This window comes from Hippichthys cyanospilos, chromosome 15, assembly GCF_059441005.1.
Source record: "Hippichthys cyanospilos isolate Australia breed blue-spotted pipefish chromosome 15, RoL_Hcya_1.0, whole genome shotgun sequence".
Taxonomy (NCBI): domain Eukaryota; kingdom Metazoa; phylum Chordata; class Actinopteri; order Syngnathiformes; family Syngnathidae; genus Hippichthys; species Hippichthys cyanospilos.
The window spans coordinates 5,826,441-5,850,900 of NC_142383.1; the positions used below are offsets into that span (position 1 = coordinate 5,826,441).

Genomic DNA, 24,460 nt, shown 5'->3' on the forward strand with positions numbered 1-24,460 from the left:
ATAAGGACCAGGATGGGACATTCCACTGGGTGGACAAAACGGACATTAACTTCACAAACTATGGACCCGGTTGGCCCAGAAACACTGCAAACATCTGGGACTGCGGACAGATCTTCACAGGTATGAAGCACTTTATCCTAACAATGACACTCGTAAGCTACCACACGACCAACAGGTATACATTACTGATCCCAAAAAGGAAATTATGAAGGCAAATGGGAAACGAGCAACTGCTTTAAGAGGCTCGGTTACATTTGTGAGATGACTGGAGGACAAAACCCCAAACCAACTCCTGCGCCGAGTGAGTTTCCCAGACACACCCCCACCCTTCAATACTTTCTTGGTTTTGTAATTATTGTTTCTCCCGGAATATAGCTTCCCACTGCGACCCTGGCTATTTGCTGTATGGTGATTTTTGCTACCATTTCGAGGGGGAGCAGGTGAAAACATGGCAGGAAGCAGAGAATTACTGCGTCGCACGACAAGGTCACCTGGTCAGCTTCCACTCACAGGAAGAGCTCAGCTTCTTGACCGGTGAGCACCAACAGAACACAAACAGTCATTTGGGTTATTCATGCCAACATTACAATTTCCCCACAATACGTCATATAAAACCCTTCAAGTTTGGCTCAGTTCTTCAAAAACTAAAGCTCTTTTCTTTTTCTCACCTTGAAGCCCACATGCCAGGACAAGCATGGGTGGGACTCAATGACATTAAGATTGAAAACCAGTTTGTGTACACTGATGGAACAGCTGCAGTAAGTGAAACAATCTCAGTTGAGATTTTACAGAAACAAAGAACAACAAAAAACTGCAATACTAAAATAAAGTTGTAAGTTTCAGAGAATGAGACCATAATATGCCATTTTAGCATACAATTTCAATATTTTTAGTTATGAGAACCAAATTCCAGTTCTGACAGGACTTTCACAATAGTACGATTGTTACATTGATTAAATAGGTGATTTGTTACAAGAATATATGTGAGGACAAAAGTCAGCATTTTAGGCTATATGTATACCTGCAATACAGTGACAATAAAAGGCATGATATTCAATTAAATGCCAAAGTAAATAAAATATAGTAATACCCTTGTGGGAATGAACTTCATTAAACTTTAAATGTTAGAAAGTGAAAGGCTGTTACAACCAATTCAACACCAGTCATTTTTTGACCCTCTTTCACCTTAACATTTGAAAATCTAAAATATATAAATGGATGGATGAAAGTATCTGGAAAAATAATGTCTGGATTGTGAAAAGATAAATGTGTCTGTGTGCGTGTCTTTGGCATTGAATGTGTTTTAAACATGACAGTTCTTATTTCACAGGAGAAAAATCAAGTTTTATTACAATAATAGTTGTATTGTGAGAAACACATTCTGAAAATAATGTGAAGGCAAAAGATAAAAGAAAGTGAGCGATGGAGGAAATTTCAGAGCATTTCTGTCTTTTATGCATACAACGAGCAATAAGAAGACTCCAAATTCGATTTCTAGAACCTCTTACCATGGGGATCAAACCAGCCGGACAACTGGCAGAACAACGAGGACTGCGTTCACCTGCGAGGCCCGATGCACCAGGAAGCAGGAAAACTCAGTGATGACTTGTGCACCGCCACCAACGAATTCATCTGCAAAAAAGGTACAAACTAATCAACTCTTACTTTGCAAGTGTTTTAACGTGGTTGCTCATATTTTTATCTTGACCTATTCCTGCAGCTAAAGGCCAAGGGCCTCCTCCTCAGCCACCAACATCAGGACCAGGTAGATTTCCCGCACCACAGAGAACATTCCTCCAAAACTTATACAATTTCTTCGTAAAAAAGAAAAAGTGTATTTGTTACAGGCTGGAACGAAAAATGTGGCTCGTGGGTGGCGGACCCCTTTAATGACTTTTGCTACCTGTTCAACTACCTGTCCACGAGGACCTGGGCAGAGGCGCGAGCCGACTGCGTCAATCAGGGAGGAGACCTGGTCAGCATCACTGACCCCTCTGAACAGGCCTTCATACATGGTACTAATTCAAGTATCATTCAGTTTTACTCAGTGACTTAGTTTGCCGATTAATTACGTGAGAGCTTGAAATGAAATACTGCCTTGCAGTTCTGAGGTTCAAGGCTTTAAGTTTGACTTTTCACTTCAAACAAATAATTTAAGTGAAGACTGCCCAGTGGTTGGCTGGCAACCAGTCAGGTTGTGCCAAATCTCTCACACAAAGTCACTTTGGATAGGATTTAACTCACCCATGACCCTTTTGAGAATTGGATGGATGGATGGGCAAAGTTCTCATTTTTCTGCGTTAAATCAGAGTATGAATTGACATTTGTCTCAATGTGTCCCACGATTGCCTGGCAACCAATCCAACCGGCCAAAGTCAACCGGGATAGGCCGCAGCTCGTCTGATGTGACACAAATCACGTTTTCTTCAGAGTCCACTGTCCGACCCCTATGAAAGCATGCACTTTTGAAAAAGGATGCATTCAATTAATGCACTGTACCCTGTAGGTGTGATCCAGGTGAGCCCCACCGGGATCTCCCTGTGGATGGGTGGCCATGACTCCATCACTGAAGGAGGCTGGCAGTGGACTGATGAATCTCCATTCAGATACGTACGCTGGAATGCAGGTACATTGACAACCTTGCCAGCCTTTAGGTTACAACCTTAAGAAAGGCAGCGCTTTAAGATGTTTTCCTTTAAAAGGCAACCCTGATAACTTTGAAGACGAAGACTGTCTTTCCATAATCATTAATAACGGCTACTGGAATGATGATAACTGTGAAAACAAGAGAGGGTACATCTGCAAAAAAAGAGGTAAGATGTGATTCTAGAATTGGAGCGTTCATCTTAAGCATTGCGTTTCTTTTACAGGAAAGACACCAGAACCGCCACCACCCCATGATGGTATGTCACCGAGAAGTTGCGTCTTTCAAAGATGCGCGACAAAATAACGCCATCATGCTCTTGCAGGCTTCATGACGGCAATCGTTTGCCAAGAATCATCCGCTGTCCTTCACTGCCCGGAAGAAAGCGTGATAAACATCCAGTCGGCTTTCTACGGACGAAAAAGCGGTGACATCTGTCCACATCTAGGAGGATCACATGGTAAGAGCTAAAAAAAAAAAAAAAAAACCACACAGTTGCGGCCTTTGATTCGGCGTCATCTTAGGCCGGGTAATAACCTCCACGAATGTGTCTGAAACATGAAACCTTAACATTGACACATACTGCATGTAATTTCCACACTTTTGACAAAGTAGAGCTTCAAACTGGTATCACTTGCAGGGAGCTGCACAGTAGAAGGAATCCTCCCGTACTACAGAAAAACATGCGACAAGCGTGCGTTTTGCTTCGCGTATGCCCACACTGAGGTGGACCCCTGCCCAACCATCTCTAAATACCTCGAAATCATCTACAGCTGTGAGCAGAAAGGTAAGCTTCACATCTTATAAGCCTCAAGTTGCCAAAGACCAAAATTGAATACATTACATGTGTTTTTTGGTTGTTCCCAGTGTGTCTTCGCGGTCTGGGTGTTGAGGACAAGAATATCACAGACACCTGGCTATCGGCCTCCTCATCCATAAGCAGTTTTACCCCTAACAAAGCCCGTCTGAACGGAAACTCCTGTTGGAAGCCATCAGAAAACCGTATGCACCAAGTTCAAAACATCAGGATTTCAGGTACACAGTGATATTTTGCTGGCACAGCAAATTTTATGTCCCACTCCTGCAGCCACCAGCAGTTGGATCCAGATAAACCTTGGCCAGATAAGAAAAGTCACAGGGATCGTGATACAAGGGTGTCCTAACAGTGACCACTGGGTCACCAAGTTTAAGGTGCAGCATAGTATTGATGGGAGATCCTGGACTGATTACACAGCTGATGGGCAAGTGAGCAGACGGCCAGTCAATATAACTTCAATCCTGACGTCCAGACTATAGTCATCAAATGCAAATTTCGAGATGTTCTATTTCTAGTTTTTGCCCGGATCAACAGACAGAAACACTGCTGACACTCAGCTGCTGGGAACACCTATTTCTGCTCAGTACGTCCGCATTCTGCCGCTGGAGTATAATGGTCAAGTGGGTCTTCGCGTTGAGATCTTAGGATGCACGCCTGACTGTAAGCAAGACACTTCACCGCTCCAAGAATAAAAGCAATCTTTGAAATGAATTAAAATGTACATCCAACAGATGCAATCACCTGTGACAGCAAGTCAAACTTTAACTACACCAGTCATCAAATGACGTGAGTCAGGTTTGATGTTTTCTGTGGTAACTTACTTATGTGATACATCTCATGTTTTCTTCAGAGTCCACTGCCCAGCAGATTGCACCAGATCCAGCTACAGTGTCTATGGAACGTCCATCTATCGAGCGGTATGTGATTGCTGACAGTTACATTAATCTTTGACAAAGACATTCTGGTTCTCTTGGAACAGGACTCAAACATCTGTGCAGCTGCTATCCATGCTGGCGTCATTCTGAATGAAGTCGGAGGAGATTGTACTTTGCTGAAAGCTCCGGGACAGAACTTCTATGCTGCCTCCACCAGAAACGGGATTATCTCGAGACAGTGAGTGGCTAGGGTAAAAGTCCAATTAAAAACCCGAATCAATCATCTCTGTACTATCTGCAGATATGACGGCGAATATCCTTTGTCTTACACATTTGCTGACGGAGGTGAGTGTACTCAATTTTTTTCATGTTAAAACAACTTTTCATGGATGCTACACTCACATGGGGTGTCCTCTTCAGAGCTGAGATGTTCTGGACCCGACTGGTATGAGTTTGGGGAGTTCTGTTACAAACCTTTTGAGGACAAAAAGACTTGGGCCAATGCTCAAGACACCTGCAGGAGTCTCGGTGCTGAACTTGTGTCCATCCGCTCCGTGATGGAGCAAAGCTGGCTGGAAAGTTACCTGTACTTTGGTGCGCAATAGCATTAAATTCCTTAAGATCCCAACCAGAACTAGTCGAAAAGTGGAATATTTTAGAACCAACTGAAAGATTTATTACTGTCTGCCCCCTTCAGCCAAAAGTCACATGTGGACAGGACTGAACGACCTAGTATTTTCCGGCATGTTCGTATGGTCAGACCACCACATGGTGACCTTCACCTACTGGGCACCAGGGGAGCCAAACGGCCATGACGGTTTCAGTGAGGATTGTGTGGAGATGTTACACCAGGTGCAATGACAAAGCAATGGTGCACTAATGGTGCAATAATATTGATGATTCATTTGTTCTTTCAGACTGGCAGATGGAACGATGTGTCCTGTACAAAACTGAATAGCTTCATATGTAAAATGCCCAAAGCCCATTACCAGCTTCCCTCGGTGAAGCCCACAGTGTACGGCTGCCCACAGGTGGAACAAGCAAACATCCTATACTCTTTTTATTTCCTATTATATTGTAAAAAAGTTTTATATTGTTTGTGTCACGTGCCAGGGCTGGGAGATTTATGGCTACGGTTGCTACTGGATGGAGGAGATGGGCCGGAGCTGGTCAGATGCCAAGACTTTCTGTAAAGAGCAGGATGGATTTTTGCTGCACATTGGAGACATGTGAGTGGCGCAAAAACAACTGAATCACAATCCCACGGCTTAGAATTTTCAAAATCAGTTCAACTGACAAATGAACTCCAATGTGCCCGTACCAGAAAAACTACACTCACAAACGCAATGAAAACTGGAAACTCAGAATTAGTTTTTTGGGAATCCTAATTACATTTGGCTATGGAAATAAAATACGAAGGGTGTATGAAGTTTTAAGCATCAGACTGTACACCCCTTGTACAGTATGTACACTATGTCCAACTAAATAAATATTTTGGGGCAAAACAGCTTGCCATTGTACATATGACCACACTACCACCAACTTACAAGGGAGATTCCCTTTTAACAATGTTTCGTTGCAGATATGAGCAAGCGCATTTTACAGTGGTGCTGTCAGGAAAAACAGGATTGTGGTGGATTGGGTTGCGTGCAAAAGGAGGTACTGGTGGAGGCGTGCAGTATATCTGGGACAATGGCTATCCACTCACCTTCACTCACTGGGACAGAAACCAGCCAGGTAGAAAATTGATCTTTCAATGAAGTACCGACAAATGAACACGACATCACTTGATATACACGATCAAATGTCATCAGACAACGGGGATGGCACTTGCGTGGCCATGACCACTGGTCAAGTCGGCGGCTTCTGGGATGACAAGCAATGCTCAGAGAAATTTTCCTTCATCTGTGAGAAGCCCCGATCAGATATCACTCCGCCCACCAAAGCCCCAACTTCTCCTCCAGCACAGGACTGCTTTAAGACCTGGACTTCCAGTCCCAATTTTAGTAACTGTTATAGGGTATGGCTTTCGTACGTACACAAAAATTAGAGATTGGTCCCTTCCCATTCTGGTTGACTAATGAAATTGTCACAAGGTCAGTTCTATGACCATTTATCTAAGAGTGGATGTCTTGCAGTTCTTTCACAATGTGGACTGGTCCCTAAAAAAGAGCTGGCAGGCTGCACATGAAGACTGTGTGGCAAGAGGGGCCAACCTGGTCAGCATTCACAGTCAGGAGGAAGAAGAGTTCCTGTCCCTGTATAGCCAAGGGAGCAGCAAGTGGATTGGCCTAAGGAGCAACCCCACAGAAGGAGGTGCGTACAAGATTGAGCTTTTTGGAAACCATCTCGGGTGGTCATTTTCTATTTTTTTCTGCTGGTCCGTCAGTTGTCTGTCCTTGGTGTGCCGCCCTCCTTACATTGTCACGTTGTCCATTTTTCCAAGTCAAGACTTGTAATCATCAGTCCGTTGCTCCATCTGCCAATCACTCCCATCATAAACGCAAAAATGTAAACCTATATCATCATACTATAAGATAACAACAAAAAAATACTTAAACATCTTGAAAAAAAATACTAAACAGTGCTCTCTACAGGTTGGCCTTAAACAAAAAGCAAACGCTAGACTTCACAATCTTTACTTCAATCACCCAAATGAGTAATTGGGCTTAAAACAGAATAAACCACCAGTAATCACACACCACAATGCCTAGTGTGTGTTCTCTTCTGCACTAGACCACAATAAGCAGTCGTGTCCGCTAGGTAGCATACACATCAAGCAGAATGTATGTTAAAACATTGTTAACGCCATCCATCTTGCATTTCCAGCCAATCAGTGAGACTGTCATTTTGCAATGTGCTCATTGGTTACTTGAATGGAAACGCATCCTAGATTACTCCTAGATTAGGAGAAAGTGTTGCTCAGTGCAAGTCATTAAGGAAACATTCTCTCCTAATAGTAGCAGTTGCATACTAATGCTTCAGTGCATGCATGTATGCTTACTGCCTATTGACTTTGTTTACACTTCAATGCTCCCAGGAATGTGGCAGTTTAAACATTTGAGAAAGATTTAAAGAATCTACCTGTACTGTTTTGCCGGTCTTTGTCATTTTTAAAATGTTTTTGTCATTTGATAAACATCCACGGACCGATGGACACTTTGTCAGTACTGACGAACTGTCCACCTTTGGAAACCATGATGCATCGAAAGACTTCCAGGTAATTCCTATTACTGGTAGGCTATTCCTGGAGTGATGGTTCGGCAGTCTCGCACACCAACTGGGGTCATGGCGAGCCAAACAACCATGAGGGTCGTGAGGAATGCGTAGAGATGGTTAGCAGTTCCAACGGTACCTACTCCTGGTGGAACGATCTCAACTGTGATGCCCACCAAGACTGGATATGCATGATCGCCAAAGGACAGATCCCCATCCTGCCTCCAGCGCCCCCGTCGCCAGTACCGGGTAAACTCAACTGTATTGTCTTTAAATTTAGGTTTGGTCATTTTTTTTTTCCACTTAGTCAAACCACACCTTCCTCATGCATCATTTTGCAGCTCCTGATTGTGGCAACAACCCCGGCTGGAGGAAGTACAACAACATGTGCTACTACTACAACGATACGGATATTGTGGACTTCCACACGGCTATGCACCGCTGTTGGACCGAGAAGGCTAGACTCGTCTCTATCCTCAACAAGAACGAACAGGCATACGTCAACAGCATGGTTGGACTTTATTCTCCACTCTGAAGGATGATGTACAATTACATCTTCAGGGTTGATTATGTAAGATTTATGTCTTGCCCATCCTCCAGGTGGGAACGGGTCAGATTTCCGCTGCTTGGATTGGACTTCGGATGTTGGGGATCACAGATGGACAATATGCGTATGGCATCCCATCTAATGACTAAATTTGTGTTACTTGATGGAGCCAGTAGTTCCAATTTCTTGAATGCATGCAGGTGGCAAGACAAATCCCCTGTCTCGTACACTCATTGGAGTCCAGGTGAACCCAACAACGCCAATGGGGAGGAACAGTGTGTTCAGATGAACAGACATCAAGGTACTGGAGTTTCTTTCGAATGGACATTGACAAACATATTCTACAGCTGATGTTTCTGTATTCTGACATGCTCAAGGTGGTTGGAACGATGTCAATTGTGGGCGAGCCGAAGCCGGTTACGTCTGCAAGAAGTTTCCGGGAAGTGATCACACTCCGCCTCCCCCCACGCAGCCCTGGGAGGGCTATTGCCCTGCCGGTAATGACTGATGTCTACATGTTACATGAATCGGCTGGTTTTTTGTTTTTTCCACTTTTGCTCTGTAAAATATAACTTTCATTGATCTGGATGAACATTCTTGAGAATGTTTTATCTGCTTTGTTCTGGTTGGATTCTTATCTTCTTATCTTATACTCTTATCTTCCCTGTTCTTAGGATGGATGCAATTCAAAGATAAATGTTTCCTGTTCAAGGGAAAGAAAAATGATGTTAAAGCCAACTGGACGTACGCACGGAGTTGGTGCAAAGACCAAGGAGGAGAGCTGGCAGTTATAGACAACCAGTATGAAAATGGTCAGCAGCTGAAGGTTGCTTTTGAGAGTTTCACTTTGGGGGCTCTTTGCTATTCAAAATTCCTATTCCTTCTTAGACTTTGTGTCCAGTTACCTGAAAGACATGGAGCTTCCGACATGGATCGGCCTCTCTGACATCTTGGTGGAAAATCAGTATGCCTGGAGTGATGGCGTGAGTCCAGTCCTCTACACCAACTGGAACGGCAAAGAGCCCAACAACGCAGGGGGGACTGTGAGAATGCGACTACTCTGATTCAGTCGTCAGTGTGTGACTTTGGAATCACAAAATCCTGTTTTTGTCACCAGGAACACTGCGTGGCCATACCTCACAGTGTACTAGAGAGCGGCAAGTGGAACGATGACGCATGCCATAAAGAGCACAGTTTCGTCTGCTTCAGGAAGAAATGTCAGTAGAAGTCCAGACACGGAATCTTAAGTCTTTTTATGACAGCATCAAATTCATTCTCTTCCTTATGTTCTACCTCAGCAAGCAGTATAACGCCACCCCCACCAACAAAAAGTCCTTGTCCGGCTGGCTACATATCCTGGTACCAGAACTGCTACAAGCTGGTCCAAGAGCTGGCTACCTGGGATGAAGCTCAAAAGGCTTGCGTGCAGCAGGGCGGCAACCTAGTTAGCATCGACACGAGTTACGATCAGGCTTTCGTCGCTGGGGTGGTCTTGCAGGGAAGAGCTGATGCCTGGATCGGACTGAGGCTCAAGGTGTTGTTCGGCGGTCACACAGTGCTCATTGAGCACATACACTATTTTCTGCCGGCAACATTCCAGCCTCATGCGATTTTGTCCTGCAGGATGATGGCTCCTTTGCCTGGACAGATGGCTGGCCAGTATTTTTCACGCGGTGGGGTCCCGGAGAACCAGATAACCTGAAGGATGAGGGCTGTGTCAGTATCCGAGGCTCGCCACTGTTTCACGGCACCTGGAACGACACTAAGTGCAACCAAGCCAAACCCTACATCTGCAAGATTTCCTTTGGTATTGACCAAATGGCCGCTTGTGATTGCATAGAACCATCAAGCTTAACTTAAATCCTCTCAATCTTTCCTCAGAGAAACCACCCGTGACTCCCGCCCCTGGTGACGGGAAGTGTTTGACGTATTGGATTCCGTACGGTCGCTACTGTTACTGGATTTACAATGAGCAGAAAGGCTTTTCCTGGCCCGACTCAAGACATTACTGCCAAGAAGCTAAGGCCGATCTCGCCTCCTTCCATAGTAGGGCAGAGTTAGAGTTTATCAAGAATCTCAACCACAGCAGATATCACAACCTTTGGATTGGCCTCACCAGGGACCGCAATTGTGAGCTAACCGAGTTGCCGTTTGGGTCTTGAGTAGTTCAAACACATGCTTATTCTGAAAGGTGGCCAGAAAACTCTCATGCTGTGCTTAAAGGGCCTGTGTTATAGTAAACTTTCCAGTTAAGTATAGGTATACTTTTTTTTTTTTTAATTAGTTATTTTCATGGCTATGTTCCTAACTTGAAATATATATGGCCCCCGGAAACCCTTACCATGTGGTTGCTACACCAATTAATGTTAATGGTTGTTTTTCTTCCTGTCACGTTAACACAATACCAGTTTTAACTGGGCACAACTTTGCAAACAAAATACTTTTCTCTGTAATTAACATACTGCTCATTCTAAGAATAACAAACATTGCATGGCTGGATTGTATGCTATCAAAACATCTTTGCACAGAAAAAAGTGCAGATCTGTTTTGCAATTTGGAACTTGGGCTAGGTCCACACTGCAGCCTGAAGTGACTCAATTCCGATTTCTTTTGCTCATATCTGACCTGTACCTGATTTTTTGATGGCAGTGTGAAAGACACATCCGATTTTTTCAAAGGTGACCCAGGCCAGTTGGGTATAATGCACTACAAGTAAATCAGATAAATATTATCCAATCGTTTTGACTTTAGTCTGAATGGCCAGGTCGCATTCATCAAACTCCCAAAAAGTCACAATTCTGCACTAAAAAATGTGGGAGCAGACTTGAAACACCAAAATAGAAATAGCGGATGAGGTCAAGACAGCTCGAGGAAGGGTAAGCGAGGTCTATTTTGTCTCCGTCTCTATCTTACGCTTGTTCACTTGGAGCGAATGAGCCGCTTGCTCAGGGCAAGAGAGAGATCGACGGAGGGAAGGGGGGAGAAAGACAGACGGAGAGAGTGAGAGAGAGGGAGAGACAGAAATGTTGCTTATTCCATGACAAAAAACCTCACTCTTCTCCTCCTGAATGTACTCATTATATTTAACAGATTAAAAATATTCTGGCTTCGCAATGACAGCCATTTAAATCAAACACAGGTCATATACAAGTTGCGTTTATTTGGAAATGGGACCGACCTCATACAAAAAAGAAAAAAAAAAAAGATTTCACAGAAGAAAAAAAAAAACATCTGAAATGAACATTAAGCCCTGCAGGGTGAACCTGGCCTAAGAGTCTAAGGAAAATGTTGAAAAATCGAATCACTCGTTTCTCTATTTCCAATCACTTTTGTGTGCTTACTTGTGTTTTTGTAAATTTCCAGTTGGCTGGAGCTGGACAGACAAGACGTCTGTGGGTTTCCTCAACTGGGCTCCCGGTGAGCCCAATGCAGCTTTTCATCCAGGACAAGTGGCCCAGGAGAACTGTGTGGAGATGTACTCGGACGGACGTTGGAACGACAATGACTGCCTGCAGAAAAGAGGCTTTGTGTGCCGGCACAGACAATGTAAGCACTCTGACAGATCAAGAGTATTGGTAATTTCTTCCTGAAAAAAACACTCACACTGGTCATTGTTGCCTTTTTGTCATCAGACTATACGACCGATGACGGTGGAAACCCCATTTTCCCCACAGACGGTCCAAATGTCGACAGTGAGTGTGACACCCACAAAAAAATTACTTTATCTGCATACTTTGGCTGGACCTTCAAAACTTAGGCACGACTTGTGCGTGTATATTAAAATCAACACTCTGACTGGAAAGCAAAATACCCACGTAAAATCATGGTCTCACCATATTGCACCATCCAATCAGATCAAAAGCAAAGCCAAAAGTAAATCATGGATATTTGTCACTTACTGTCTTTCAGACAGAGGTGTGATTGTAGGGGTTGTCACTGCGGCCGTTGTCATCATCGGCCTGATAGCTGGACTGCTCTTCTACGTGTTCAGCGTGCGAGGCTACAAGTTGAGTAGCCTGAGGCAAAGTTTCCCAACGCCCACGGCCACTACTGTCGATATTGTGAGTGATTCATTTCCAAAAACAATTTTGTTTTCTTTTGTTAAGTGGAGAAATGGTAACATTTCATTTTTTTTTGCAGTCTGCATTCAGCAACCCCAACTTTGCAGATCTATCAGACACTTAACCTTGAGGATAAAATATTTGTGCGTCCTGACAAAAAAAATAAAAAAAAAATGTTAACAGCAAATTGATTTACAGTGTTTATTTTTCTCTGAACACTGAAACAGAACACATTTCAGACACATTCCACAAAAACCAAAACATTCAAACATTCCAGTAGGTCCTCATCATCATCATGATTATTCACGGATTAGGAAGTGTAAACCTAGTGTGGAGTCAGTCATTAAAAATTGCTGCAGGTTGGACGAGACCAAGAAAAAAATAAAGTGACGGTAGGTGCCACCATCCCCAAAGGTTATACTGACATTAATTTTCCAGTTTTTTGGGGGAAAATAAAGCTTTTCAATCATTCTTTGCTTTTATTGTTTAACAGAATTTACCATCAGAACCGAGGGGGTGCGTTTTTTTTTTTAATTGAAATGTGTGACATTTTCAAGCATATTTAGACAAAATCCTCGTTTGTGGTAGATGAACAAAATCTTCATAATTTAAGGTTTTCATTAAGCAAAGGCTCGCACTTGGTGCTACTTCGTCATACTCTCGCAAGAGAAAATAAGAAACATGACATTTTTAATGATTCCAACTTGGCACTCTTCAGCGAGTGTATCCTCCCCCCAAAAAGCGGCAAAGCTACCTTTCGAGCTAAGGCAGTTCTCTCATGCAAACTGATCTAGGAAAAGTGCACATCTTAAAAAAAAAAAAGCCAGAAAAAAAAGATACAATAAATTAAGAAATAGTGTGCTGAAAAATGAATCTCTTGAGAAATAGTCCTTGTCACCAGGAGAACGCTGAAAGAACAAAGGCACGTGCTTGCTCTTCAGAATGATCTGACCTTTCTAATCACATTTCAAGGTGATGTTAATACAGCATCCTCCGCCTATTTGTGAAATGTTTTTTTTTTTTTAACCTATCTGTTTTAGTGAACTTTCTGAATTGCTCTCTTTGGCACAAACTTGCGACATCATGGTGTTGAGGAACTATGTTGAAGTGAAGGGAAGAGTTAGCAGATTCCAAACTACTTGCAGATTTTTACTATATTACATGGCTCGAAAAGCGGGCAGGTCAGTATAGTAGTATTAGAGGCATTTGTAGCATTTACATGCTGACTATCTTAGACCACTGGTTTTGCACATTTTAGAAATCAATAAGGTATCAATGTGAAACGGGAGTTGACGTTGACATTACAGCTCATAATTGCTTACAAATTCAACAAGTGGCACCCAAGCACTTCTTTTCTATCAAAGGGTAGTTTGAATCTCAAAGAAGTCTTTCATCTCCCTTCAAAACAGTTCAGTGGCCACAACCTGCCACAACAAGGTGTAAAGCGCCACTTTTCTCCTATCTATGATAGAGCTTCATATCATCTTGTAAACAGATGTTTAAGAAATACAATAACAATGTTTTTCAGTGACTAAGAGAAGATAGGTTGAAAAAAAATTGCAAATAGGTGAATTTGAGAAAAGCCTATCACTACGAAACGAGGGAATGCTGTATGATAGAATACAGATAACGGGAGTAGTAGTATGAACAAAAGTTGAGAATAATCAATCAGGACAATGCTCCTGATTTTGAAAGCAATTACATGACTTGGCCTGACATTGGGGGCATTTCACCCTACTTTTCCATTAAGTGCAATTTTTCTTCACTCAGTGGTGAACCCATAATCCCCATACGTTCCTAAAGTCTGTCTTTATCAGGTGAACCACATATCGAGATTTGATCTGAGGGTTTGGGTACCTTCAGCGGACATTCATTTGGGTTTTGAATTGTTCAGTCGCAGCCACGCCACGCCCTGTTGTGTGTAGTGCACCATGGAGCTCATGCTAGAGGCCAGGCTCAGTGCGCCCACCACGGCATCCAACTCTGCCACAAGACCTTCAAAGAAAAACGCAAAAGCTCAACAGGAGTTCCAATGTGGATAAATCACTGCTTTAGCAGCATTCAAATGAGCAGCTTATCTGTAGCACTGAAATGGCAAACCTAATTTAATTCAGTTGCATTTGGTTAAGACGCTTCCAATTAAAGTCAGGAAAACAGATTTAAAAGTGCAAGGGGGAAATTTTCATCATGAGTGTTGGGGAGAGACACCTGGAAAACATGCGGGATACTTTTAATATAAACAAAAGTTGTGTAATTACTGTATTTATTTATTGTCTTTTACTGTCATACGGTAATGTAATATTACACGCAAAAAATATGAATATTGTACTTGTTATAAATGATAGTAAATGCAATTTTATAATGCACTTTTAGCCTGAAAGTGGTGCCCCCCCTAGATCACCAAAAACACTGCGAGATCAGAGGAGAAAAGTTCAGGGCAAAATGTTTACTTGCTGACCTACTAAAGCCAGCTAAGATGAAAAGGCAGGTTGAATATGGATAATATGTAAACACGACCATTACTTTCAGTTTGTCAGAGATGAAGACAAGAAAAATATAATCGTTAGGTGCACTTTGTGCGTGACGCCTAAAAAGCTGTCCACTTCGCCAAATAGGACCAGTAATTTGACAAACCGTTTAGAGTGGGGCCATAAAAACGTAAAGTTAGCGAAAACACGCTCTCACGCTGGGGAACAACACTTCGACATCAAGAGGTTAGAAGGTTCGTTAGGAGATATGCTGCCACCTTCCACAATCAATCGACCACCATTTGGAAACCTTGTCAGCAAGATCCCTGTCGAAACTAACATACATGACAAGGTAAGCTAACGCTAATTTTCACTGTACAATTGCTATTAATAATAGTCTATAAATAGTTCTAGTTAATCAAGATGATACACAATAAGGATGTAGGCTCGCTGCTAACGTTTGTATCCTGTCTTTAAAGGTTTACAATACAATGCAGATGAAATGACTTGTACTTGTTTCTACTATAGCTACATTTTGAATGGCGAATCCATATTTCCAGTTACGGTTGTGAGAGTAATACATCTAAAAGTAAGGCAACAATAGTGCAATGCATTACAATTCAAATACATTAATAATGTAACTAATAATTTTGAAAAAAAAAAAATATATATATACACACACATATACATACATTATATATATATATATATATATATATATATATATATATATATATATATACATATATATACATATATATATATATATATATACATATATATATATATATATATATATATATATACACACATATATATATATATATACACACACACATATACATATATATATATATATATGTACACACACACACACACACACACACACACGGGTACGTATTCATTCCCCTTTAACTTTTTCACTTTGCATCACTGCAGCCATTTGCCAAAATCAAAAAAGGAAAACTTTACTTCTCACTAAAAACTGAAATGTAGAATTTTTTGCTAATTTATTAAAGGGGATTTGATTGATAAACTTCCGCAGTTAAATATATACATAAATTATATATGGCACATTGCCGATTTAATTTAGTATAAAACAATGAGTTTAACTGCAAGGTTTTAAATGCAAAACTATGTCAAGAGGCTGCACTGACTAAGAGCCGTCCCTCTTACCAAATAGGTCACATGGGAAACCAGTATTCATAGCAACAGTTCCGCGCGTGTGTGAAATATTTACGACTGACAATATTTGCCAGGCTGTATTCTCCCAAACACACATCTTCGCCACTGTAGTTCTCCAGAGAAAATACCTAACTCAGGCATGTCCAAACCCAGTCCTCGAGGGCCGCCTATCCGGCATGTTTTGGAGGTTTCTGTCCTCTTAACACACCTGATTCAAATGATCAGCTCATCAGCAAGCTCAGCGGAAGCCTGACAACAAACCTGATCATTTGAATCAGCTGCATTGGATGACGGAAACATCAAAAACATGCAGGATAGGCGGCCCTCGAGGACCGGGTTTGGACATGCCTGTCCTAACTAATGAATGAAACACTGCAGTATAATTGGCCAACTCGGTGCAAAATCCCTCTTCCTCAACTTCCGGAACCAAAATGGAACAGTAAGAATTGGATGTACTGTTTTTACTCTTGCACGTGTGGCATGAGGCCTTGCTTTAGTCATCAGTCCTGCCACAAGTCACGTTTATCTGTTCGGGCAGGGCAGGGATGAGCGCAAGGAATAATTAGATATCCATCATTGAAGGTAAATAACACTTTAGGCTTGTTTGGGGTCAGAAATCAATGTTGACTTTTTTGGAGATTTTACCACAATACAAACTTCCAAGATATGACCCCTTTAGAGGAAAAGGGAAAAAAAAGAATACTTATGGCCATGTGATATTTAATTTGCAAAATTTCTTACATTTCTGTTGTTCTTCTGTCAGAATGGGGTGCTAAGTGAAGATTGTTAAGAAATAAAATGACCTTCTTTGATTTTTGCAAAGGCTGGAATGACACAAAGAGTGAAAGTTTGGAAGGCGTCTGAATACTTTCCGTACATGCTGTATGAAAAGCACCGCCCTACCGCTGCCTTTGCCTGCCATCTGGTTCGCCTGCTCCCACAGTTCATGAGCGCTCAGGAACAATGTTGTGATGTTGACATAGGAGAGCACAACCTGCTCCACAGCGATTGGAACAGCCACAGTGCTACCGCCGCCACAGGCTGGTGACGGGATGTTGGCAATATGTGATGGCGTGTTCGGACCCCTGCAAAAAAAAAACAAAAAACATGGGACGAAGGGAACGTGACGGCACCCCAGCACGACATTATGCTTGCTTACTTACTTTGCAGTGCAGACAGAAGACTCAATTGTGGGATTCTGGAAGATCATTTAAATTAGTTAAGTTATAAGACTAGGGCAAAATTAATTAAATCACAATGAGATGACAAATACTGACGGTGAAATGGTCAGTGAGCGTCTTTGAGTAATTGAGCGCAGTTCTGTACTTGTGGCGAAACATCGCCATCTGCAGGAGAGACTGGCACTTCAGACTGTAAGACATGAAGAAGCGGTTCAACCATCACTACAAAAGCTCAAAGTACAAATTATTGTAATTGTGCATCTCGAATGCATGTTTCCACCAAGAAACACAGCTGAGTTGTGTATGCTGAAAGGTTACAATGACTTGTCTGTCTCATCAAAATATCAATCGGTAAGAAATAGTAGCTGGTTAAGAACAACTACTAAGGTACTGCTTGGTGGAAGCAAGGCTTTATTTCTTATAAGTAATACTTACCATAATGCGACAAAGTCTTTCTCTGAGGGGTGAGCAGACGCATCAGCCAAGTTTTTAAGCTTCAGTACAAACCTGTGAGAGAGCACTGTTTTATACACTGCAAGTATTTAAAAAAAATAAAATAAGTAAGTACAATGAACCCCTGCTATTTTGCAACTCAGATCACTCCTTTATGAGCAGAAGCGGTGAATACGATCGGTGGATGGATATTGTAATTCTCAGTTCCCCCCCCCCCCCCCCCCCCCCCCCCCCACACACACACACACACACACACACACACACACACTCTTACGTTAAACTTCAACTACGAGTAACATATGGGATTACTTTGAAGAGTGTGTTTATGAAGTTTTAATATTTGCCAAGTGTGTGGAAAGGTTATGTTGTCATATGGTCTCTGGTGTGTGAATATCGAACAGATTCCCACAAAGAAAAAGGAGTTCATTGTACTGTACAGATCAGGGCTGGCCATGCTGGTCCTCAAGAGCCACAATCCAGCCTGTTTACAATGTTTCCCCTCAACCAACAGGCCTGATTCAAACGATGAGTGTCATTATCAGGCTTCTTCAAAGATTGCTGATGAGCCTATCCTTGAATCAGGTGTGATGGTTGAAAACAAAAATGGAAAACAGGCTGAATTCTGGCCTCCAAGGACTGGACTTCGCCACGCCAGGTATAGATTCTCGCACTCTCACTTGAGGAGCTCCACCGTCTCAGCAAACATAGTGTAGGAAGACATGGAAATCTGAGGGTCCTTCTCCATGGCGATGCCGCTCTCCACGAAAAACATGGCAGCATCCAGGTAGTTGAAGGCTTTGCTGCGCTTGTCTGACTGAAAGAGGAAGTGTGCCAAAGACAAAGTACACCTGCAGTCTGGCGATGGCGATGTCAAAGCTTCCCCAATAGATCCACAACACTGGATAAATCTATGGTGTCATCTGCTATTACAGTTGAATGCCGTAAAAAAAAAAAAAAAAACACCTTCTTCTGCTCCAAGATATCCAAAATCCTAAAGCTATGAAATCACTGCAAACCTAATTACTTAAACACGGAGCTTGACATGCTTATGGTAATTAGGATCGTGGAGCGAATTTAGAATATTTTTTTTTTTTTAGAAATTTAGAAGGAAAAAAAAAAAAGGTAAAATAAGAATAAAGTAAAACAATGCTACATTGTTAGCTTGTTAACCAAAATGCTAACACGACACTACCATCAGGAGGCCTTTTTACTACCACCTAAGGCTATCAAATCCTTTTTCTCATGACCTAAACCAGTGCTTCTCAATTATATTTTGCCAAGCCCCCCCAGGAAAGAAAATAACCCCCCCTTCGATGTGCTGACGCTAAAGAGGATTATTATCTATAATAATACTATAGGTATACCTAAACCTGTAACCTTATTAACATTAACAAAAGAAAAAAGCTATATAAATCAACTTTCAATAACTGCTCATTATGTTTTACCTTGTTTATACGGGTTATGGCTTAGTCTACAAGAGAATGAAAATGACCAAGCACATCAAAGTGCCTGAAACTAAAAAAATAAAATAAGAATTTTCTTTTTTATTTCTCAATTATAGTTCACATGACAAAAACAAAGCATTTTCCCTGGGGTTACTTGTGCACCACCTGGCATCACCTCGTGCACTCCCCCCCCCTCCCCCCCCATTTGAGAAGCACTGACCAAAACGAAATACCATAAAAGTAGAACGTTCACCTACATAATGAACCTACACAAATGAATGTGTAATTTGAAAATAATGGTGCTGTTCTTAAATCGTTAACCAAAATGCTAATGCTACACAACCAACGCAAGACCTGGTTACTGCCTGCGGTGGCTTCGCTAATGGTTAGAATTACTTTTTTTTTTTTTTGCTTTCAATTAAACAAATACAATTCCCAACTAATTTGACAGTGTATGGTAATCTGTATAGTCAATTGTTATTTTGCTTTTTTTTGTCCTCCAACCAGGCATTCCAGTAAAAAAACAAACAAAAAAAAAACATGAGTTTTGGAAAGTCTATAGTGTCATACCTCTGCATCTGCTTTGTGCTTCAGTCGTTTGGCCTCCTTGATATAGTGCTTCACTGGATACTGCCTGCAGGAAGTTACTAGATTACTAAACCTGACTGACAGTGTGACCAACATATACTGTATCACACCTGTCTTCAGTCCTGAGCAAGGGTCTGGAGGTCTTGGCTTCCCTGGGAAGCCGCTTGGGTGACAACTGTTTCTGCTGGAATCCCAAAATGGAAGTCAAGATTACTAGGTTACACACTGCATACTCTAAATTTCACGTTCTCAAATTTAGGGGGGGTACAGGGCCTCTTTCTTAACAGAGGGATAATTCAAAAAGTACACACTTACTGTATAATTAACTGCAATTAAACTATAAACACATAAACTAACGAATGTACACCCTATAAAAAGTAATCTGTTGCCCATTTGAGGAAAAAGAAAAAAGGTCAGTGATGAAAGCGATGAATTCTTTTTATGGACAACAATTATTGATAAGTTATGAGAATTCAACTTTATGAAGTATTTTCTTGTATTACATATTTTATTCCAGAAGATACCCCTTTATTCTATGAAAAAAAGACATGCTAGCTTGGTCAAGAAAAAAACAGTCCCTGTTTATACTTTTTTGAGTGACCTGACATTAGCAAATTATTTAGTTGTGAGTCCCAGACCCCATTCTGAGAACAATTTAGTGTTACCTTTGCTGGGTGCACGTTCTTTAGATGGCGGATGTTATGGTTGGACGAGTCTTTGCGCTTGGGGGCATGCTTATGCGGTTCCTCAAAAGATCCTTTGTGCACCTTCAGGTCTTTACCGGAGTCTTTTGGGGGCGTCTGCAGATGTACCTTCTTTTTCTTGGCCTTCTGGTGCTGTTGTTTATCGGTTTCAGTGGTGTCACCTCTAAACAATGGGAACATCAAAGTTCAGTGGTTGACATGCACAGAAAATCACATATGCTGTTCAAAAAAAGTCTAGTTTAATAAAAAAGCAATTTCCACCAGGCAGGACAGTTTTAGTTTATGTCGATTTATTTATTGCTGAGCGCTAATAACTCAACTTTCTGTTTAGCTTGGTTCTTTTACCTAGAAGTGTATTAAATACAAGAGATGCTGTGCACTAATTTAGACACCAAGTTCATGTAATAGGTAGTAAACAACGCCATTGCTATCTTTCTTAATCAATGCTTACTGTGGGAAAATCATCCCATCACCAAAGCAACCTGAACAAAACTGTATTGCACTACTTGGTGGGAAATTCTCTTTTCACAGAACCTACTCCACTTTGACAGAAGAGTCCTTATCGGGCATTGCGATACTTTTTTCCAACTTCCGCTTCTTTCTGGGAGGAGCCTTGTCACCCATCTCCATCTGGAAGTTTCCAATCACAAGTTTAAATACAAACAGACACTTTAGAGGTGCATGTATAATACTCCCAAAAAATGGGGACACTGAACCTTTGTTTGAAATGAGATGAACACAATCTAGCTTCATTTGACCTTTTCTTAACTTTTGAATGTAACTGCTCAGTTGATGTAGTATGAACTTGTTGGGTTCCGTAACTAGTAGCTGCAAAATTCACAACAGGCTTAATCCTTGAAATCAACCAATACGTATCCAAGGACGTAAACTTCTATGCCTCACAATGACTCTTCCGGTCTCTGCTGTGATGCGTCGATGATCCTAACGGTGCCTAATCCATCTTTGAAGGTCCACAATGAATCTGTGAAGTATTTCAATCATTAGATGTTGTCTTATATCAATGTCAAATGTGAACACCATGATGAAGTAAATACCAATTTTAACCGAACCAGGAATTGTATTGATTTTTTCAAAAGGTCAAGCACTCCTTGTGAATTTTGCTGGTCAGCTATTTATTAGAAAAAAAGCAAGTTGTGCAAAACGCAATGAACTATTGAACACTTGGACCAGTTTCTAGAAGATCAAATTAAGCTCAGATTTAAAGGCTATAAAAGAAGAGTGCAGTTCATCCTGAAATTCCATTTGAAAGACCATTATCTAAAACTTATGATGATTAGTGTGCATTTTATAGAGCTCACACTTTGAGGAAGAGTCTTCTTGCTGGCATTGGGATGTTTTGGGGTCCCTACATTCCTGGGTGTTGCCTGTGGGACCCTTGACAGCAGACTGAGATTGATCTTTACCAGTAGGCATCCAGCTGGCATGCTGTCCTGCGAAGATTTGGGAACACAGTCTCCCTTTTTACACTTGTGAGTTTTAGAGAACTCTGCTTTAGTTTTGGCCTCTTTGATGACTTCCACATCAGCATTGCTACTGCTGATTTTGATTGGTGGAGTGTGGGTAGGAATGGGACAAGAGCAGGGGTGATGACATGATGGACACTTAGCAGGCCGTTGGACCATCTTGAGCCTGGATTCAGTCTTTTGCAAGTCAGCTGATTTAGAAGCTCTCTTATTTTTAGAGTCACTGCTAGCATTCTTCGAGCGCTCCGTTTTCGTTTTGACTTTGGGTTTGTCCAAGAAAATGGGTGCTTTACCAGCTAAAGCATCCTCAGATTTCACACCGTCCTTCGGCGGTTTACGGGCACTTCCAGGTTCGTTCAAACAAACAAAGTCAAGAGAGCTTTCATGAGAACTCTCGGTGCAAGGCTGCACTTTTGGAGGGGTTCCACCATGCTCAGTTGACTGGGTCGGCTCCAGAGTCCGGGGTTTGGAGCCATGCCGCAGTTTTCGACTGGGATTCTCACAGACAACAGCGGCACCTCTTTGGCTCTCATTGCCAGAGTTCGGTTGGGTGGTCCGGATCCAGTTGCCCAATTGCCAGTCGCCACGTGCCGCCGCAGCATCAGGCTAGTGAAAGATGGTAATTGAAAAATGAAATTGAGCAAAATATTACGTATGCCCACAAGACACTTTAACTGCTCCATCAGAAAGTGTGTGAGCTGTATCTAAAAGTCTGGTTTCATACAGTTATAGCCTGTACTGGTTGATTAAGTAAAACCAATTTTAAAATTATTTTACAAAAACTCTTTTAAAATGTAATATGCAGTTGAACTTATTTCTGTTATTTCATTCATATAATGTTGTGCTTAAACCAAATTCTCTAACACATTAAAATTTTGTATCAACTATTTTACAATATGCTCTTCAAATCAAACATTTCATTACAATTTCATTTTTCAATTGATTTTAAATTTTGCATCAAATTAAATACATTTTACATAATTATTACTTTTTTCACCACAATCTTTAGTGTATAAATTGTGATTATGAGTAAAATTGCTCTCTTCATATATACATTATATATTTATTATTTTTTTAAGATTCAATACGGTATGGATTACTACAAATTCTATGAGACTTATTAGAACAAAAAAAAAATATATATATATATATATTTTTTTTTTTTTTTCTTTTTTACACTGTCATGCATTTTAAATCAAGTTCAAGATCAGACATATTCCAATATTATTTTGAGAAATGTGCATTTTAATTAAACTTTTTTAATGTAGGCATTTCATTCCAATTTTACAAGTCTATTATGTTCATTTGTTTGGGGTTTATTTGCTATAAATATATCATTAATTCATGTATAGCTGTCAGATGTCATTAAATGACATTTAAGAGTATTTAAAAGTATAGTCTATTAACGTAAACAAAACAAAAAAATGCTTGCCTCAGTTTTGCAGCTTACTGTCATTTCACAAGGTTCAGTGGTGACACTGTTGCCATCTGACTCGGATCTGCTGTCAGTGTCACTGGAGCTCGCAGACTCTACACCGCTGGAATGAGCCTCACTGAGTGAACTAAAAGAACGCAAGAAGGGATGTTAACTATGGAACCAATCAGAGAACTTATTGTTAAGCGGCTCAGTATAATATATGCAATATGAACCTTTGCCTATTACTTCAATATTCAAATTTACCTGTTTATAGCGTGTGTGGGTATGTGGACTCATGTGCGCATGTGTGTGAAACTTATCCTCTGAAAAATAGACTGGAAAATGTTCCTGCAAGTTCTGCAATGGCCTATAAGGCAAAAAAAGTGCCCAAATCCCGACACACTAAAAAGAAAGCAGTGAGTCGCAGTATGGAGAAGTGATACATCTCAAGTTCTCAACTGAAGGATGAAGATCCAGACAGCTGGCGCTAAATTTAGCTCAGGTTGTTGGCGCCAAAATGAAGTTGTCGCCACACACGTATATTCTTGCACTGCTGAGTTGTATTAAAAAGCTCAAAGTACGGTGAAGCACACCAAAAGTCTTGCTGTTGCTTGAGAATTGTTTTTATGAATTAAAAAAGGAACCATGTGTGTTTAATGCCGGTCCGTCTTTGGGGCAAATCAAATCTTCTGTTTATTCAAATGGAACTGTTGTAAAAGGGGTTTGAAATTATATTTAGGTATTGTATTTTGGGAAGTGTTTGCAGTGCATTTAGGGTTTAAACTACAAAGTATTACTGGAGGAGATTGTAAATATCGGGGAGCATGAATCATTTGATTTTCACCCCACAATTTAGGGTGTGATTTATTATTTTTTTTAAAGGAATATTAAAATGCAAGTGTGACAACCACAGAACCAGAAATGGAACAAACAAAGTAACAAAATGTCTGATTCCACAGATGTTTTAAACATCATAGCTGGCTCAATTTCACCAAGCAGATGCTATTATTTGTAGTATGTAACTTTTAATACAATGAGGAATAAAGAAAAGTGAAGAGAAGCATGTCAACATTTTATTAATATTAATATTTTAGTAATATTAAAGCGTGCTTAGCTGGAAAATATATTACAGTAAGTATATTACCCTGTAAAGCAAAGATAATAAGGATAATAACATGGTATTATACTCGTCACTTCAGTTCATTAGCACAAATATCACAGTAACATTAGATCATGTATTAGCGTGTATACTATAGACATCATGACCTTGAGATTTCTTGTTTCAGATAATTGATATTGAATTCATCCTCCATACAGGCCTGCTGTTCTGCATTATTGTTTGTGCTATGTAATAAATAGGTGCTAATATTTGAAT

General features: G+C 41.0%; 2 protein-coding genes across 2 annotated transcripts in view; one reads left to right on the plus strand and one right to left on the minus strand.

Annotated features, from left to right (window-relative positions):
- Nucleotides 1–12,333, plus strand: LOC148411484 (macrophage mannose receptor 1). The gene is made up of 41 exons (XM_088435368.1): nt 1–120; nt 200–301; nt 376–534; nt 676–758; nt 1,499–1,643; nt 1,721–1,765; nt 1,848–2,015; nt 2,507–2,626; nt 2,703–2,813; nt 2,871–2,903; nt 2,970–3,104; nt 3,285–3,431; nt 3,512–3,646; nt 3,732–3,889; nt 3,977–4,121; nt 4,193–4,247; nt 4,312–4,378; nt 4,441–4,574; nt 4,638–4,681; nt 4,757–4,930; nt 5,034–5,188; nt 5,254–5,367; nt 5,450–5,565; nt 5,919–6,073; nt 6,151–6,356; nt 6,475–6,652; nt 7,577–7,801; nt 7,894–8,063; nt 8,153–8,223; nt 8,300–8,400; nt 8,477–8,596; nt 8,774–8,911; nt 8,988–9,142; nt 9,217–9,316; nt 9,398–9,633; nt 9,723–9,906; nt 9,981–10,229; nt 11,463–11,645; nt 11,732–11,791; nt 12,009–12,160; nt 12,240–12,333. The coding sequence occupies exons 2-41, from the start codon at nt 262–264 to the stop codon at nt 12,282–12,284; spliced, it is 5,211 nt and encodes a 1,736-aa protein (XP_088291494.1). The 5' UTR covers nt 1–120; nt 200–261; the 3' UTR covers nt 12,285–12,333.
- The window catches only part of LOC148411485 (AF4/FMR2 family member 1-like), a 21,726-nt gene continuing 9,489 nt past the window's right edge, over nt 12,224–24,460 (minus strand). Inside the window, exons 8-19 of the mRNA XM_088435367.1 lie at nt 23,101–23,230; nt 21,504–22,274; nt 20,723–20,814; nt 20,146–20,347; nt 19,591–19,664; nt 19,463–19,526; nt 18,125–18,261; nt 17,430–17,501; nt 17,091–17,184; nt 16,977–17,011; nt 16,717–16,898; nt 12,224–14,155 (exon numbers count right to left, since the gene is read on the minus strand). Of these exons, the coding sequence (XP_088291493.1) occupies nt 14,031–14,155; nt 16,717–16,898; nt 16,977–17,011; nt 17,091–17,184; nt 17,430–17,501; nt 18,125–18,261; nt 19,463–19,526; nt 19,591–19,664; nt 20,146–20,347; nt 20,723–20,814; nt 21,504–22,274; nt 23,101–23,230 (1,978 nt within the window). The 3' untranslated portion in view covers nt 12,224–14,030. The remainder of the gene's footprint in view (nt 14,156–16,716; nt 16,899–16,976; nt 17,012–17,090; nt 17,185–17,429; nt 17,502–18,124; nt 18,262–19,462; nt 19,527–19,590; nt 19,665–20,145; nt 20,348–20,722; nt 20,815–21,503; nt 22,275–23,100; nt 23,231–24,460) is intronic.